We start from the raw sequence: 19,555 nt of genomic DNA on the forward strand, positions 1-19,555 counted from the left end.
TTGAATTACTTATATTGGGTGAGTGCGAACTCAGTCTGATTGACAGGCTGGCTTGGTGCTCTCCAGCTAGGAGAGCTAGGGTCACCTAGTTCTTTTTGGGTGTTTCTTGCTCTAAGAGAGATTTGATACCTAGCTCTGAGGTTTCTGGACTTCGGTAAATTAGCAGCTTATCCATCTGTGTGGCATTTTATCTTGAGCCTAGACTTGGGAGAAGGTTTCCAGTGTCCAGCTCTTACTCTGTTTCCGTATAAAACTACCTTCTTTTTTCTCGGCTTTTCCTGCCAGATAGGGCTACCCTGGTGTAGGTTCTTGTCTTTCTGTCCTTATAGTCTGGGAACTGTGTATTGTTTGCCATTTTCATCCTTTAAGATCTAAATTATGTAAACTCATAAAAAAGGAAGGCTTATTTTCTTTTCTCCCAAAATAGACAGACTTCCTTACCTGCTTTCTCCACCATCAAGACCAGCTTCAACATTTTTCTTCTCTTTGAGTCAATAGTTGTAAATCCTTTTCTCCTTTCAAACAGGAGGGCGATAAAAAGAGGAAAAAAGTACAGTAAAGGAATTGTTAACCAGTTGTTACAGTCAAGGATATCTGGTTGTCCCCTGAGTCAGTCATAACCAGGCCTATATAAGAGGTGTGCAGTATCTTCTAAGATATTTTTCCTGAACTGACTTAGTCATTTCCTGAGTTGTCAACAAAATATATTCCACGCTGCAAAAACATGGGAGTTTTGCTTTAATGAGGAAAGGATATATTTGTAGTATTTTACAACCTCTTGATATTTGCATACTGCTTCCATCTAATGCTGTAGGGTAAAGCTGAATTATTGGGATAGCTATATGTAGATGTTACTTATTACTAAAACATTTCTTTCCTACATCAAAGTGTCTCCTGTCTATGGTGTAATATGTCACTGTTGCAATATGTTTATCCATGTCAAACTATTGCATTACAACACAAACAGAGGCATTCTGATCTATAAAAACTATTTTGATTGGTAGTAACTAGCAGCTGCCTTTGTTCTATTTTTAAATAATTAAATAAAATATTTCAGCTGTATCAGATCATGTTGCTATGCACATGTGCTACTGACAAGTCATGAAACTGAATCAAAATGCAAAATTGAGAGGAGATATCATCTCCTTTATTTATTTTAAATTTACTGTTAGAGTAGATAACTGTAATATTTGGGTTTTATTCTAAATCAGAATGGAAACTAACTGTAATGTGCAAATCCCAAACTAACAAACACGGGGTTTTTGTAAAGCATCAGTGTGGCACACCTTCAGGTATGAGTATTTGGAGAAGGCACATGCACCAGAAGAATTTGAAGAGTAGGCTTTATTAAAACTTATTTTAATAGATATCATACTGTGGGAGGATACATAAAATGTGTTGATTATGCCATAATATTTCAGTAGAATGTACATACTTCTTGACTCTTATAGCATTGGTTTTTCTGAGATCGTTTGAAACTTTGAATACAAATGCACAACAGTTCAGTCGTAGAAACAGTGACTATGGGGAAACTTTAAATCTTGATTTTCAATACTTAATATGAATGACACCCATATATTTGCAGAACAAAAACCTGAAGTTACTGGAGTTACTGTATTTTAACTATTGTAAAGACTGTATCAGGCCATATAAAAAAATAAGTAAAGTTTAAGATTTCCTGTTCACGTTTGACTTAACTATGTTGTTTATGGGATTTGACAGCAGTGTTTGAAGGTTATATGCAACTTAAACAATATTGTAAATACATATAGGACGGACCTTTACTTTTCCATCTTGATCTTCAGTTAACTTCAGTGCATGCCACCACCTCTAATTGCTCACAAGCTTTTTGTAAGCAAGCAGTAAGTTTGCCACATGACGTGAGAAAAGTGAAGGTAAATGAATATTTGTGTTTGCAGTCAGCAGCTGAACACAGAGGTTGTGCAAATAGAACAAATGTTGTCATTTCAGTCCTCAAAGTGGTGCCACCCAGTTAAAGCTTTTTGCAACACTTCTGTCAGAAAAAAATGTGCTGTAACAGCATTTCTCAAAATCTTGGTGCTCATCAGACACCTTTCTGTAAAAGCACATGAAAACCAGAGGGAGCAGACAGATATGTTTTCACACCTATTTGTGTGTCAAATCAGGCCACTCAAGCTAATCCTTTTAAAGGAAATATACTCTGTTTACTTTGCATTTGAAACTCTGTTAAGAAAATCCTCTTAATACACTTTCTTATTATTACACAATATAACCATCAAGTGGTTCATATTTCTTAAAATAAATGCTCTCTTCAGTGGTCCTGTAGTGTGATCAAATTTGCTAAATTGCTGCTGGCATCCAGCATGCCCTTGTCTTTGAGCTGTGTTGTTTTTTGTTTGCTCTTTTATAGTTTCAGGAATAATGATACAGATACCAATTTTTCCTTCTCTTTTTTTCCATTTCTTCATTGTATTGTTGAAGACTGGCCTCACAGAGACCTTAAGTTCTTTTTCTTTTTTTTTTTTCTTTCTCACTTCTCTACAGTTTTGAGATTTTTATAGGTTTTAGCATAGATTGCTAATGGAAAAACAAACCAGTATGAAAGCAGACTTTATTCCATCTCAAAGCTGCAAAAAAGAATACCAATACTCTTCTTTTGCATACAGTGCTAGAACTACATGTAGAATGGACATACGTGTACATATACCTGTCTACCCCTTACATATAAAAAATCTTCCTTTTATGTTCATCAAGTCTTGCTTTTAAAGCACTAATTTTTTGTTTTCAAGCTAAAAATGTTTCCACTGCTTAAATGTATGAAAGACCTTTGTGCTTTATTGGAGCAATGTAATTTGCTCATGAAGAGTGCATTTTGTTGTAACATATATGCTGTATAGGTTGCTTCTCCTACTGATGGCATATATTTCTTTAGTCAGTGATAGGAAGAAGTTAGCATCAGCAAACTTTATGGCTGATACTCATAGCTGATAATTATACACTTCTGTTCACATTGCTACAATATGTATTTGCACAGTAGAACTATATATATGGAAATGCAGTAGTAGTTCTTCATATTTTCCTTCTGGCAAACAGTAGTATTTTTGTTCTGTTGAGTATGTTAATGTGTAAAAGATATGTAAGTCCCAAGTAGGTGTTTAAATTATGGGCTTGAACAAATGGCAGATCGACTTCAAAGGAAGGAGAGGGGGGGCAGAGGGGAAGAAAAAAGGAAAAACCCAGCCAACTTCTTCATGGAGTTGCCTTTTATTTTTGTAATTCTTTATGCGGACCCTTGCTTACACAGTGCTTGCTTTTGAAATGATTTTGGGCATGTATGTTGAGTCAGTGTAGCATCAGTTTCAGTTGTCTGTATTTTGGGGGAATGGTCTGAGGTCTACTCAGGTAAAAATGATTAAAATTCTTGTTGTATGTATACACAAATGCTTTACACGTTTTGGCCATTTGTGCCTCATGATTGAACTGCGGTATGGGGTATGTATGTGGAGGGTGTTAGGTTGTGCTTTAAACTATAACCCTATGGCCCGTATAGGCCAAAATAATCTTCTCGTTTCAGGTGTTTGAGGGAATACTGATCTTGCTTTGATTTTTACACTTTTTTTGTATATAAACTTTGCCCTACCCCACTTGCTGCCTATCCATCCAAATAATTATCCATTCAGTAATTGCTGTTTCGTAATGCCTTTTGTTGGCACCAATTTAGAAATTATTTGATAGAAGAGATAAGAATAATAAAGGAAGTATTATGACTAAGGAAGTATTATGACTAAGGAAGTATAGCTGACCTAGTCCTGTTGCCAGTTTCGTTTGACCTTGCCACTGCAGTCTCCAGTCATAACTTGTAATAAATATCAACAAAGATCTTAACAACTATGTGAAAGGAAGTTCTCATTCCCAGTAAGTTCAGGACAGTCAAAACCAGGCCAGCTTTGCTATTTTTTTTCTAGCAAATCTTATGCCAGATACCAACTGCTGAAGTGATTGATCTTGATGAAAGCCATGAGGTATGACAGTGCAGGAAGTTTTACTCAAGGTATAACCAATGAACTTTTTTTGTTGGAATGTTGATTGTAACATGAAAACGAGGAGAAGAGGTAACTGTAATCTTAAAAAAATCCTTCATTAAGTGAGTGTTCATGTCCAGGAGCTGATTAGGATTTCACAAGTTAAAAAAATGTAGAGAATTTACAAAGAAAAAATGAATAAAAAGAGAAAATTAATTCAGATATCTCTTCAAGCAAAACCGGTACTTATAGATCTGGAGGTGGTTAATTACTGGTGTTTGTTCAGATATGGGAAAATAATGGTAATAGCAGTACATATGTACAAAGATGAAATCAAAGATTGGTTTTACACTTAGTTGTAAACAGATTGTGCTCATAAGCCTGAATATCTGCTAAAAATAGTGGATTTTAGGCTTGAGATTAAGGGGACCACTATAGGCAAGCCTCACAGTAGACACTGTCAAAAAACTGCAGTAATGGTAAACCTGTGCCTGATGGCCAGGTATGTTATTTTTGGAACAACATTCTTTCTTAGTTCTGTTCGTGTAACTTGAAGTTATCTAGACAACTAAAGAAAAATCAGGTTATCTATTTGTGAAAGATGTAATAAAGAAATTAATATGTGGGAAGGGCTTGCTTCCTTAAGTTATTGGAAATTGTTTCAAAATCATGACTCTTTTCTACAAAGAATGAGGTGAATTTCATTTGACATCATCTTATTTCCAATGTAATACCAAAGAGAGGATGCACATACTTGAGATATGCTCTAAGAAGGCATCGGGCTCTCTGCCACAACAAGCATGGTATTGGACATGCAGTAGAGCACTTAAGCAGTCCACTTAGAAGAGTCTCTTCAAATGCTGTTAGGAGAGAGAATTTAAGGAATTTAATGGCGTAGGATATGCAAAAGAGCAGCCTGGGCTATATGAGAATCTTTAAACCCTTGCTTATACTCTGGAATGTTTAAATAGCAAGAAGTATATAACTAGATTATTTTTTTAATTAGGAATTGAAGAGACTAACATAAAAGAGTTATTACTGTTGCAGCCTAACTGCAGTAATAAGTGTATGTTATAAAAGCACATAATTGAACATATGAAACCAAGAGAGGCAAACTGAAAATGGCAGATGTACGCTGAATACAAGTACTGGGGATACCGTTACGGGAAGGCTTCCTATTTATGACTTCAGTGAACTGCTGGAGTCCATAACTTCTGGCTCTAACTTCTCTGTGTTTCTGCTTATTGTGCTGAAGATTCCTGAAAAGTAGAAATTTTATCCAGAGATTTAATTTTAAAACTATAGACTTCATAAAGGTCCAGGTAGCATATATGTGGTTTTCTTAAAATTGATTGATTTTTGATAGCAATTTCTGTGTTCAACCCAAATGTCCTTGAAAGTACATATTCTTAATTACATTTCACACTTTTATATTGCACCTTTAAATAAATAAATTTATAATTTCCTTTTGGTGCTCTCTTCTTGTTCCTTATATAATTATACAGTTTTGTAATTGGCATATGGCCTCTCTTTTCAACTGAATAATTTGCTTCAAACAGCAAGATGCTAAAATGTGGAAGCTAATATGAAAGGCTGTGTAACTGTTGGTAACTAACTGTCTTGTGGTTGATGCATTGCCAGTCTGTTTTGAGTGCTTTTAATACAGATGTGTTTTGACAGTATTCCATTGATTTGTTTCTACAGAACTGCACTAGGGGACCTCTGAAGATGTGCAGAATTATCCCACACTGTTGCTTAACTCAGTGTGAGAACATGTCCTTCTGCTTGCACTGCTCTGTATTTTCTGCTCCTATAAAAGATAGCTGACAAGAACTGTTTAAAAATAGCAGGCCAAGGGCAGGTGACAAAATGTCAAATGAGCAGCACCTGGTCCAGTGACAGCCTGGAGGGAGAAAAAAAACAAACCCAGATGTCACAGATACGATTCTATTTCTGAACGTGGTCAAATGCAGAATTTAGCTTCAGCAAAGGAAAAGAGATGGGCTCATCCAAGTAATACACATCCAGATTTTACTCTAGTTGTTTTTGTAACAATTCCCTTTTTTCTCTTAAGCATATTAGCTTACATATATAGCTTATTATATACACCTTTTCTCTTTATAATACCTGTAACCTCATGCTCCTTAATATGCTGTTACAGAAAAGGGAATTCACGTCAATTTGGCAAGTGTTCTGAAATACTTTAGCAGAAACTGTACTAACTGAAATAATAGCAGCTTAATGTTTCTGCAGTGCCACATTAATGTGAAAATATGTATAGGAGAATGATATTTGTACTTAGGAAATATGAAGTAGCTGATGAATATTTCTTTAAGAAGCTTTGCTCAAGAAGTTGAAAAGTAAAAATGGTAATTTTATTTACCTTCCTTCTGCCCATGCTTTTTTTTGGAGGTGCTATTTGCTTCATAGCCTTCTTGTGGTGTCACTTGTTTCCAAAATATGGAACGGGAAAATGATAATATGAAGAAAATACCTACTTGTCTTTCTTGAACTGCGTATGACAGTTTCAGAAGCGTATTGAAACTTCACGTTGCATCTGTTGAGAAAGAGTATTGATTACAGCACAGTAGTCTCTCTGGCTGGAAATAGACGGCTTTAACTTATTGATAGAACTGAAACTGGTGGAGAAGATTGGCCTTAGTTCTGCTTCGTCAGTTTATTTGTTAAATCTTAGTTTTGCAGAAGTAGAGGGCGTTAATGGTTATACTGGTTCTTCAGGGTAGTGAGGGGGTCTTGAGCTCCCATGTTTGAGTGCAAGTATAGTGAAGGAATGTAAACTGCCTGCTTCCTTAGCTCCCAAACTTAATAATAACTCTGGAGGTACAGATGGCATGTGAAATGGATTACAATACTTGTAAGTAACTGAAGATACTTACATGAATTAGTTAACTGAAAAAATGTTTTTTATATGGATATAATGGTCCTTTTGTATCTTTTTCCACACGAGGACTAATACCAATTACAGCTTTCAGAGTGTTTCGGGAGCTTGAGTGTTGTTACAAAGTTTCTTCAGGTTAAGTTTTTAATGCTTCGGCTCAGTTAAATAGTATCTAAAACTAATCTGAACAGTAGTAGAGCTGGTTCTGAACAGTAGCAGAGCTGGACCATTTCTTGCTTTGAAGGTAAAAGTAGATTTCTCTGGACTATGTCTCATTCGAAACAAAGTAACTGTGTGAATTTATTCCCACTCCCAGTTCCTGAAGTCATCAGAGATCTTAAAGTAACCCTTTCAATTGTTAAATATCACCTGAGAAAATTGTTACTATTTTGCATCTCTCTATCTTCCAGGAAACTGGCACCAGCAGAGTTAATTTGAATTTTATGGCAAACCGTCTTTATTTGCTAGTCTCATGTTCTGGGTCAAGAACAGATATTTTTCAAAGTACATATGAATGTATTCCATGAGATCAACACTCCTTCCAACCCAGTATTGTATCTCAAATAGTAAGCAATAGCAGTTTCTTAGGGAAGAGTACAAAAATAGCATGAGCACTCTGTCTCCAACAATCTGTCGCTCAAGAGCATCTGATGTTACAGGTAGTATGGAAAACAGTGATTTATTTTTACCAACTAAGTGAAATTTTTGTAATGCTGTACTCATTATTTGGAGCCCACTATAAATGGCATGACTGCAGCAAGGTTGAACTTGGAATACATTCTAGCAAAGGGATATATTCAAAGATAATTATTTCTTCTTTTATTTTGTGATTTTCCAGTACATAACAGTAAAGGTAAAATGCTGTTAAATTTGTAAATGTGTATTCTTGGGAAGTTGTTTTCAGTAGATGGAATATTCAGCTACCCTGGCTGTTCACTACCTTTAGCAATTTTTCATGTTAATGAATTTAATGAAGTTCTGAAATAAAAACATTAAAAATAGCTTTTATTTACATTGCAGGACGTATGGGAATAAACTTCCATCATCCAGGAACAGACAACATCATGGCTCTTAATAGTAAGTAGTTAATATCTAGTGATCAATATTGTCATGTTGAACATTATTTCTTACATTTATTGTGTACATAACTATACAGTCTGACATAAATATGTGGAATAATATTTGCATAGAGTTTATGTGCACTTTCTTTAAATTATTTTCATAAATCAATCACCTCTGATTTTATTGGTTGAATTGGTGATTCTTTAAATTAGCTTTACAATAGTTTTATGTGTTCCACTGGGAGCTTCATAATGCTTGCTTGCTATAGAGAATATTGCAAAACAGTCTCTGTTGTTCCCTCTTTTGTGGGTCTGTATGGGGGTTACATATGAAACTTTCAATTTCTGATATCTCTCCAGATGTGTTTCTTCTCGTTGGGATGAGTTGTTAAAAGTTTTGCATTGACTGGTGAGGTTTTACTTTGCTGGTTTCTATGCAACATTATGGAGACAGGAAGGGAGAGAAGGTTTAGACATCTAAATAATGAGCAGAAACTGCGAGGCTGAACTTCACTGGAAGGTTTTTGCTTCTGTTTGTGTCGGGAAATAAACATAAGTTTTAAAAATCCAGTAGTGAACATATGCATTCAAAAAAACCCCTGCCAAAATGGATCTGGAAGCACTAGAGATAGCCTCATATCATGTAGAGGGGAGTGTGGGAGATGGAGTGTTAGGCACTACCAGTATAATGTAGAACTTAACTATGCAAATCAAAGCATAGTTTTTATCCATCTAATCCTAAAAAAATGCTGAATATTTTGGGTTTGCTTACAGTGTTGTATTTGAGGTGTTAGGATTAACTTACTAACTTTTCTAAAATATTTTGCCTTTGCATTGTCTATATAAGTTGTGCAGCGTATAGTTGAAAACTGAAGGTTTTGTGTAGCACCAAACAGAAATAAAAATCATTTATAGATGTGAAGAAATGAAAATCTGTAATAGGCGAGACGCAAGGGTTTTAACATTCGGCTTTAAATATCAGCTTTTGTAACCTATAAGACTTCACTCTTGCTCTTTTTCTTGATTTTGCATTGTTAACGATGAGGCAATATTTTGCAATGTTTCTGTTGTCATAGTTGGCATATATGGCCTGCATTCATATGGGCACATGAAATTATGGGCAATCAAGTAATTAACTGTAAGTAAGTTCTGTGCAGGACAGTCTGTTGCTGTTTGACATAAATTTTGTCCCATACTGTATTTGTTGTTCCAGTTTGGGCATTTCAATAAGCTGATTCTAACAGTAAGATAGCTGCGAAGAAGAAAGATGATGATTGTATTTTTATCTATTTTAAAAAAATTCACAGTTAAAATGGAATATATGGCAATATTTGTTATGAATTCTTATAGAGACTTTTGAAAGACAGAATTGAAAAACTGATAGAAAAAGCTATGCTATATACTGTATTCTGTCAAATCAGGGTTGTTTCATTTTGGGTTAACTCACTTTATCATAAATGGATGAATATATTCGACTCTGATTTCTATCAATGATAGATAAGCTAAAAAAAAAGTAGCTGCCTTTTGTAATGGAAATAATATTTAAGAACATATGTTTTCCTAATTCCTTTGAAAATTTTATAGCAGCTATATAATGTAATTGTTTATAAAAAATAATGATCCTTTATAGTCCTGGTGTATGGCTAAAATATCAGCATAACTAATGAGGAGACCTAAATAAAACGAGTATATAAAATATTTTGGGTTTATTGAAATATTTACTATTTACAGACTTATGTAAAGCTAGTATCATAAATATGCAATTTATGCAAGATAGTAGAGATTGTTCTTTAGAATTGAATTCAGTGCAAGTGAGTAGTTTGCGTAAATCATAGAATCACAGAATGGCCTAGGCTGGAAGGGACCTTAGAGATCATCTAGTCCAGCCTCCCTGTTTTGGGCAGGGACGCCACCTCTTGACTAGACCAGGCAACACATGGGGATCGAGCGGGAATCGAACTCGTGACCTCGATGTTGGCATTGTTATCAGCAGCACGCTAAAACCACTGAGCTAAGTTCCCATATATTTTCCTTCTCCTGCATCTCTTCTCCTTCTCATTCTTTACTAGGTAAGGCCACACCAGTTTTGGCCATAACTTAAAAATTACTTACTGTGGTTTAAATGCTCTTTTGCATGCAGCTAAACCAAAGAAATATAGTTCTAAATATAGTTCTAAAATTTTCATGTGATCCACTTTGTCATGGGGAAATACACCAAGGAAAGTTAGTCCAAGAAGAAATACTCTTTCCTATGCCGGACTGGTTGTGGTTTAGGTTAAAAAATATAAAATACATAAAATAAAATAAAAATTCCCCAAAGAGATTTCATCTCAGTAATTTTTTGGAACAATTTGGAGAACTTATGTAACATCTTTAAATCATAATATTTGTATTATCTATATATAATTTCTGTGAAACCAAACACTGCTGAATCTGCAAATCCAGCCTTCGCATTCTATTTATAGTCATTGCTTCATAAGCATTTTTCTCTTCTGCTAAGATAGAGTAATAATCTTTAAGATTTATTATTCAGAGCTCAATTTCTCGCTATCAGTGTAGGCAATCTTTTGAAGCTGGAAGACAACACAGGCTCGTGCCCACAGCAATGCAGAACTTTGCTTCACAAGTTAGTGGGGAGATTTTCTGAGGTGTGTTTGTCTCTTTAGCTCCTTCGCATCCTTTGTGGCAACATTTTCAACTGTATTTCAGCTGGTGTTTTTATTTACTGATTACAACCTTTCAAAACTAGGGATTTTCGTGACGGCTGTCTTGAGCTAATGTCTGAAACTTGAAGGGGATTGTTTGGTTTGAGGGAACATGTTACTTGCTTAGTTAGGAGGGCTTAGTGTAGAGCATGCTCCCACCATTCTGCTCGTCCTAGTGCAAAGCTACAAATATTCATCACCTCAAAGCAGTGAGTTCTGAAATAATAAAATTAGTTGAGATGGAAAAGGTTATTGTTGAACACATAAGAATTATGAATCTCTCCTTGTCGATAATGGCATTATATTTGTATATATACACAAACGTGTGTATGTTTACATTGCAGAGGTGCTTAAAGTTCTCTGTCAGAATTAGACTTGCAGAATTAGGAATGCAATGTTCGAATATTCAGAGAGATCTGAGCATAACCCTAAAGTGCATTTAAACAAGAGGAAGATGCAAATATTTACATTTAAAACGTTGTACAAAGGGAAAAAGTGATAGCTTTTGCCTATGCTAGGTCTAGTTGAAATTTCTCTAATTGAAATAGTATTTTTAACCAAGTAGTGACATCAGTTCCTTAACTTTTGAATTATGTCATCCATACTGAGCTAAACAGTAGAAGAGGAATTTCTATAAACTTTCATCTACAGCACATTATTAAATACAATTGATATTATAATTTCTAGGGGAAAGGTAGCATAAATTGAGCTATTGATTTTATTTATGTAAATTCATGTATAGGCTTAAAGAGAAACCATCTGTTGATGATACTTTTAGTAGATCTTTGCAATGCTATTTCAAAGTTATGTTTACAGGACTAAGCAAAACAAAGAAAACCATTTGCTTTCCCAGAATTAACTCAAAGGTGTCCCATTCTCTTGCTCATCTTCACTTCCATTTGCAGACATACATTTCCGCAGCCGTTACTTCTGTTTGGGGGGTGCTGGATGTTGTCTTGAGTTAATATGTACTTCTTTTTAATTAACTATATAAATAGGACCCAGTGATCAGCATGAGCACGGTCACCTATGTGCTAGGTAGAGAGCTGTCTTTAATGCTTCTTGTGAACTCCAGAAAGCCAACAATAAACTTTAGTGGGAGAGAAATACAGCAGGTGAAAAAGGGGGATACACAAGAGTGTGTGATTTTTCTAAGGAAGCCCTGAACTGTATTGCTGGTTCCCAAATGAACTTAAGTAAAATGAGTTTAGACTAAAGGTAGTTGAACCAACAAATGAGAGAAACCCCTTTGTGAAATGCTGGATTTTTGTTTTTCATAAAGCTTCTCTGTGCAGTGACTTTGCGCTGCTGTTGGGCTTCAAATATTCCATCTGCTTCCAGTGTTCATTCTTGTCTCATATGAAAATTTGTCATCTGTGAGGTCTGGTACTACTTGCTCTCTATCTGACTGTCTTCTTTTCATTACTGTCATTTAGTTCTGTTTGTTCTGAGTAAAATAATTTGAAAAATACATTGACGCAAGAGTATGGGGCACCTTTTTAGATGTTTGTGTAGAGATTTTGGTTTATTCAGACAGATAATAATTATGTGGGAAAGTCATCATGCCATGACAGAAAAGGTAATGACATGAACCACACAGGAAAAAAAAAAGTAATGGCAAAAACAATTTCATTTTTTAAATTTTCATGCTTCTGTTGGTTTTAAAATTGCCTCATCTCCTGAAGAGCTATTGTATATGGGTCTTCCTATATTCTGATGTATTATTTTCAAATGCATACGGTGTTTAGATATTACAAAGTTGCTGAAATAGGATTTTATGTTTAAATCTTTTGCCAGTTCTGTTGGTATACCTTGAAATTAACTGCTCTGAATAGAAGGCTTATTGAATTAACTTTGTCTTTTGAACTCTTGACTTGGCAGTTTAACAGCTAATAAAACCTTCGGTTTTGATAATATTCTGGGAAAATATGCAGCTAAAGTTTGAGGGGCATCAATCTCTTCTAATAGTCTGGTACCTACCTGTAGAAATTTGCTGAGCTCTCTAGCCTAATTGCCAGGTCAGATTACTAGTATGTTCCTAACTTATTAACATAAAAGGAATAATACAAAGAAATAAAAGACAGTAAGAGACCTAATACAGTTTGCAAAACTAGACCTAGTTTAATCATGACGAGATCAGAATGTATTTAACTGGAGGGAAAGAATAAATGATGTAAAATGTGACATAGCAAAGGCAGCATGGTTTGTAAGAGTCCCAGAGCGTGGGAACTGTCACTTTACACATAACCTTGAAAAGTTTTTCAGAGCCAGCTGTACAAACAGTATTGATGGTGCTTTGAGGGTGGTGAGACAGGCTAGCTGATATCTCAAAGTCTCTTCTATACCTGCTTAATTAACAAAAAAAGGTGAGAGGAGAAAAGAAGCGGAGGAGCAATGAAATGCTTCTTCCATTTTCTTCCCTTTAATTTTTTTTATATTAGCATCTTCACTTTCTGAGATCTGTTACTGAAGGCAGTATCTCTTACCAGTGACTGCTGAAGTCTTTTTCTAGCAGAGAAAGATTTAAATTATCTTCCTTTTAATCCAACTTTGTAGCTCTTTAACTACCTTCTCTTTTATTTGTTTGTTTGTTTTCTTGGTGTGTTTTTTCCCCCACCACTTTTCCTGCCTCAGAACCTCACCAGTGTGCTTTCCTTTCATCTATGTGATCCTCTCTGTTGTGGGTGAGCGCCATCTGTTTCTGCAGAATTTTAAGAACAACATTTGCCAGGCTATTCCACAAGTATTATGTATGATGCTAGAAGAGATGAGACGGTAGTCCAGAATTAGGTTGGGTAGATTGGAAATGATATGAAGGAAGTTCCTATCAGCCTGGTGGTTAGAAATGTCACTTTAATCTATTTTTTAAACTAAAATTAAGAAATGAAAATAGATAAGCCTTCCCTCCTGCACAGATGCTTGGCTGCTCAGTGTGCCCAAGCAAGGAAGACCTAAGGTGTCTGAACAGTAGTTTTTTGAGTATCAAATGCAGTTCATGTGTTTGAACAAGTGTCTGAGGTCCAATGTGTGGGTGCTAACTGCACACAGCTTGCATGTGCACTCTCTTTTTCTGATGGCGAGATCCAACTGTATCTGTATGTCAGCATATATTATCAAGGAGATTGTTGTAATGCATTGCTAACAGTGGGGAAAAAATGAACCAGAAGGGACTGTTGAGTCTGATATCACCAAATCATTGCAGTGCCCACCTGCACACCCAGCCCATCTAGCAGTGGAAATTGAGAACTACCTTACTAACCACTCTTAGATGAGCAGTAATTCCTCACAATTCCAGACCCCAAATTATTTAGATTGTATGTTTTCTTTCAAAGACCTCCTTAAAAAGACCAGAAGACAGAAGTCTTGTTCTTTGTAAACAGCTTTTCTAGCCACAGAAAAAGAGGATGAAAAAGCATTATTCTCTTAAACAAGTTGTTCTATTACATTGCTCATCATGAAAAATATCCTCTCAAATCTCAAAAGCCTAAACATGCGAAAGTAAAAATAATTGCAAATGCTATCCCTGGAAAAGTGGGATGAGTGTTCTGCAAGTAACAGATTAATATATAGAAAATCTTATTTGGAATCAAATAGATTTCTGTGTACATAAAGCTCAGTGCAAACATACTATGGCAAGGAATCCAAAAGTTTAATTTTTTATTCTCCCAAATATAATTCTTATTTATCCCTATACTGTCATGCACATGACTTACTGAGTTCTATCATGTCATGTCCACTTATCATCTTGCTTCTTACCTAGATAAAATCCAGAGATTGTTATTGAAGAAATAGTATCTTACGTGCAGTAAATTCATGCTGATTCAAGCATTAGCCTCTGTTCTTGTCAACTTTGACTCCTATTTTAGTTAGTAAAAATGTTGAATTTATTCTAAACTAAGTTTATGTACATATGATTTATTACATTGATTGCAACAAAATATGATGAAATCATATGATGAAATCTTACATGAACAAGTACCAACAGTGAAGAAAGAATGTTTCTAAAAAATCTCAAAATACTTTCTATTAACTCTTCCATAAAATGTGATAATACAAATAAATTATATCACTTAGTTCTATATTTGAAATTAAGTGATCAGATTGACTTTTAGCTATGGTATGGAAAGAATGTAGATTTAGTTCTTTTGAGTTCACGTTTTATGGATTCACAAATTTATCTCCTTGAAATGCTAACTGTTTGATACATATAGAATATACATTTGATCCAAATACAATGTACATTTTTAGTTTCTTAATTTTACAGAGGTCTTCCAATAAGGAGCATTGTGCAGTCCCTTCAGGTTCTAGCACAAATTAATCCTGTCTGTACCTCTGCTGAAATCTGTGAAGAGGATCATTCACAGCTTGTCAGTTTTTTGTTGCAGTTAGAATCTGATTTAAAAGACAAGTCAACAAATTAATTTGGCAATATCATCTCCTATATGAACACACTGAAAATACATCAGCTTGTGTATAGACTTATTAGATTTTTAATAAAATTTGATGCATTTGAAAAGGTTCTCTATAAAGCTCTCTCTCTCAAGTTATTAATTAAGCCATAATGAACCTGCTGAAAGCTTTTGATCTGTTTGATGAAGGTGAACAATACTCAAGCTTCTATACACAACATTTTCTTGAAGGCAGTGATAGGAACATGTTGAAAAATATCAGCATGTGGTTGATTGGCTTAGTAAAAAAATATGTTTTAAGAAGATGACTCTGTTACAGTTAGCTTGTTCTACAGATTTTCTCCCTTATGTAGCAAGCTGTTTTTACAAAGGAACTTTTCCCCACAGTTTCTGATCCATAAAAAATAAACCCTTAACTAGAGATTAAGCTGTTAGAGTGGATATTTGTTGTTTCCCGTGACTAGTATCTGTTTTCTCCAGCTGGTGAAGTAATTTGAGGGGGTTTTTTTGCAAGTATTTCTTAACTTCAAAGGCATATTGAACTATAAGTTATTATTATGCCTTCTTGTACAGATGTATTGTGTCAGCATTTAACTGAACCAAGTCAGATGATACATGTTTCTAGGATGAGCTTTTGTGTGGTTATGACTGATACCCACTTTTCCCAAGTGCCACCGATTTTTTTATTTTCTGTTGTCTTGTAACTGAAGTGTATTGTGAACAGCGCGTACTATAGCCAGCCCACTTAAAGGTGTGATTTGACACCAGAATAGTAAATCAATACAAGCCCTAAAGCATGCACAGTTTTTTGTGGAAAAGATTTCTCCTGGCCTTACTATGGAATAATGTGTAGGAGCAGGTTAAATCAGTGGCAGCATGTAACTTTGGGTTTTAAAATTTTGTCTTTGCTGCCATTGGCAAAGCTAATGAGGCTGATAATGAACATCAGTTTTACTGCTCAATTTCAGTTTTTTTCCCCTTTGAAAGTCTTTTTCTTTTTTTCCTTTTTCTTAGTTAGCTGTGCTTTTTCCTTATTTTGTATTATCTAAATAGCTAACTGCTAGAATACAGTTTTCTCTGGATCTTGTAGTTGTTCTTTCTTATAGTCTGTCTCTACTGTGGTTGTACTGAGTTATCCAGAAACAAGAGAAGCTTAAAGGTGAATGTGGTCGAGCCTTAGAAAAATGACCAGGGGAATGCAAAACTGCTGCTCACCGTATTTCACAGAGCTAGAACTAACGGGACAATTGATGAAACTTCTGGTGGATCCATGTAAAACCAAGAAAGGGAAGTGCTTCTGTAGTTTACTTTTGTATCTTGCTGCCAGAGGAATTTGTGGAAGCAGATAGTATCAGCAGGTTCAAAAAAAACATTAGAGAAATTGTTAACCAAAGGCCTTTAAGCAGGTGTTAGAAGTAGGTGAGAGTGTCTCTCTTACCATGTTTCATCCAATGGCTATGAATGCTAGGCTCATAGGAGAGAGGTGTATCACTGGTAGTGGCCATCTGACGTACTTTTACTAATGTCACTGCTGAGGACTGAACGCTTGTCTGGATGGTTCATTGCTCTTACCTAGCTGGGCATGGCATTTGCACTCTTGTAGGTATTCTAGCTGAGCTATAAGGTTCATGTCTTATGTTTTAATGTATGCTAAGAATAAATTTGTAAGAACAGGTTTTACTCAAAGTGCTTTCTTTTCTGTTGGTTGTCACTTGCTTTTGTCTCTTTTCAGATAAATTGCAGAACACCTGCCTTACGCATAATAATTCTCAGAAATCGTTTGTGCAATTCTGGTATTTATTTTCATGGTTTGCTTTTATCACACAAATTACACAATGTCCCTTTCTGTGTTGGAACCTTCCAACACAAACAACAGGGCAAAACCAAACTTTCCCAGCCTAAGTAGTGAGCTGAAGGATGAAGGTGGTTCACTTGTTGATACACAGTAAGCAATGTTCTGTTGCTTGTGTTCTTGGTTTCCAGTATATTAACTGAGGAAGGGCAACTTCAAACAGCAGAGTAACTTCCCTTGTCCATGTAACTTTTTTTTCTCTTGTCAACGCTGTCACATGGTGGATGTTCTGGTCACCTGCCTTTCCAGGGCTATAGGCAAAGTTTGTTAGGTCACTCCTTCCTTCTGAATCCCTGAGGGCTACCTTGTGTGGATGTGTGCTTCTCTGTGTCACGCAGTTACATTCATCTCATAAACCACGTCATCTCAGAAGTTGTGTGGTTCTTCATAAAATTTTGCAAGTGTTCTTATGCCGACAGTAGATGCCTTCTACCTTTACTGCCAGACAGATGTTTGAAAAGTGCAAACTCTTAAAGTTCTTTTTCACCATTTTCATATAGGTTTCTTGGAGTTGCAGTTAAAATTTTAGCATTTTGGTTGAGTATGTTTTGATATATTGCAACAATGGGTAATCTTAGCTGCAAGCTTTTGGGAATTTCAGTAACATTAGTAGTAAATTTACTTAATTGCATTGCAAGATTTGAGGTCTGGGAAGTTTGTTTTGCTTGTTTGTTAAAGACTTCGAGTTGTGTTCATAAACATGCAGTTTCAGTAAAAATACTCTTAGCTTCTGGGATGAGATGAGTTAATGGTTTCAGGAGAGTTACCAGGAGGTAAAAAAGAATGTAGTGTTCCTTTGCATTTGAGTACCTGCAATTTGGGACATGGTGGTTATGTAACTTTCTACCTGTCAGTTAAAGAAAGTTGCAAAGGGATGGAGAAACAGTAACAGAGTGGTGATCCTTCTGAGAGCTGCACAACTCATCAGTGCCTGCTTGCAACAGTTTCACATTTTACAGGGGAAAATGTGCTCATCGATTCTGAAGCAGCTACATTTTCATCACCCATAATGTTCTGCCAGATACCTAGGAAAGAATCACTTTTGTGCTGAATCTTGTCACCTTTCAGGAGATGGCTTTCTGTGCAAACTGCTGCTGTTATTTGGTACCAAAACCCGTATATGAGAGTGGCTTCATCAGCATGGGTGCAACTTTAGGAGCTCCCAGTCTCTTCTGTCCTCTGTTGGAGTTGCCCAAGAGGGAAAGCAACTTCAGATAGGGCAAGAATTTTCTTACTGGCTTCCAAATGTCTTCATTCAAGAATAATTTCTAAATTGTTTATTTTCTAAAATATTTACTCAAGCTAGAGGAATTATGAAATTTACCTGATGAACCATTCCTTCTGTTAAATCTGTTGTGCTCTGAACTTTGATTATGAAGATGGGTATTTTCTATTAACTTGTCTCAAATGACACATTCTTATTTTGCATCCTGTGTATACAACATAACAAAGCGTTTGCTGACATTCTTAAGTTCCCCTTCTGAATAACTGTCAGCTTGTTGGAAAAAAAACCCAGTTTAATGAAAACACTGGATAAAATTGAGTTCATTTTCAAATTGTGTTTGTGTGTGTGTACATCTCAGCAGAAGCTAACTAGGCTGTCTTCCTGTTGAAGTAGATTGCACTATTTTTCTCTCTAGAATTTAAAGGCAATTGTAAATATACATTTAGAAAAACTTTTTTTTAAATGCACCTAAAGATTAGGTGTGTGAGTGCATATGTAAAGATAAAAGTAATAATATACAGTGCAGTATAACTTACAAGTGTTATAGTTTATGAATGGTGATAGGTTATTCTAAAATTTACAGAAGTCTGTGGTAGACTTCTGCCATCACATACTGTTATATTCTTCAGAGACTAAATGTTTACATTAGAGCATATAAGGATTTTTTTCCTAAAAAACGCCACAGAAGTCTCTTTCGTCTCATACTAAAGTAATGCTTCTTTATTTAATTTTTAGATTGGTAGCACTCTGTTTGAGAAGCCTCTTTAAAATATTCTCAAAATATGGTGATAGCTGTACCTTGATGCATGCTTAAGTTTTGTGTATAGGCATTCATCTAGACAAGGACTTGCTACTTGATGTCTGATAGTGCTTCTTTCCCATCATAATAAGTAATGCAATATGGCTGTAGGAGTAACTATAAAAGGGGAGGATTAATTTTATTCTTGCTGCAAAGCCAACTCCAGCATTAATTCTCCCTCTTGCTTGCTGTGCAAGGAGTAGAGTCCGTTTCATGGCTTACCAGCTACCCCACAGGGGCTGAATCATTGTTAGCACAGCCAGTGTCTATCTACTGTCTTTCTGTTAAACATAAATTGTGAAGCACTTCTTCATCACAGCCCTTGGAATTTTTTTAATCTCCTCAATGAAATACTCATGTAGTTGCTCTTTTGTGGCCTCACTGATGGCAGGAGAAAAAGCTGTAGGTGTATGGTGTCTGACACCATGTTTCTTCAAGGTGTGAAGAAGCTACTTGAGTAGAAGAGTTAAGTAGTGCCTGCGCTGAAGGAGGTTCAGCCTTGCTCTGGGGAGTCCCTGAGGACACTCAAAGGAGACAGCCAGGGGGCCAGTCAGCAGATGGGTAGTTCTTAGCTAGCCACATCTGATCTGCCCTGTACTTG

The 19,555-nt window shown here is 35.7% G+C and overlaps 1 protein-coding gene across 1 annotated transcript in view; it reads left to right on the plus strand.

Annotated features, from left to right (window-relative positions):
* LOC104280849 (cytoplasmic polyadenylation element-binding protein 3-like) overlaps positions 1 to 19,555 on the plus strand; it is a gene marked incomplete at its 3' end in the record, with an annotated part of 51,827 nt that overhangs the window by 24,347 nt on the left and 7,925 nt on the right. Inside the window, exon 4 of the mRNA XM_009878635.1 lies at positions 7,924 to 7,980. Coding sequence (XP_009876937.1) covers positions 7,924 to 7,980 — 57 coding nt within the window. The remainder of the gene's footprint in view (positions 1 to 7,923; positions 7,981 to 19,555) is intronic.

The sequence above is a fragment of the Apaloderma vittatum genome, unplaced genomic scaffold (assembly GCF_000703405.1).
Source record: "Apaloderma vittatum isolate BGI_N311 unplaced genomic scaffold, ASM70340v1 scaffold25711, whole genome shotgun sequence".
NCBI classification, from domain to species: domain Eukaryota; kingdom Metazoa; phylum Chordata; class Aves; order Trogoniformes; family Trogonidae; genus Apaloderma; species Apaloderma vittatum.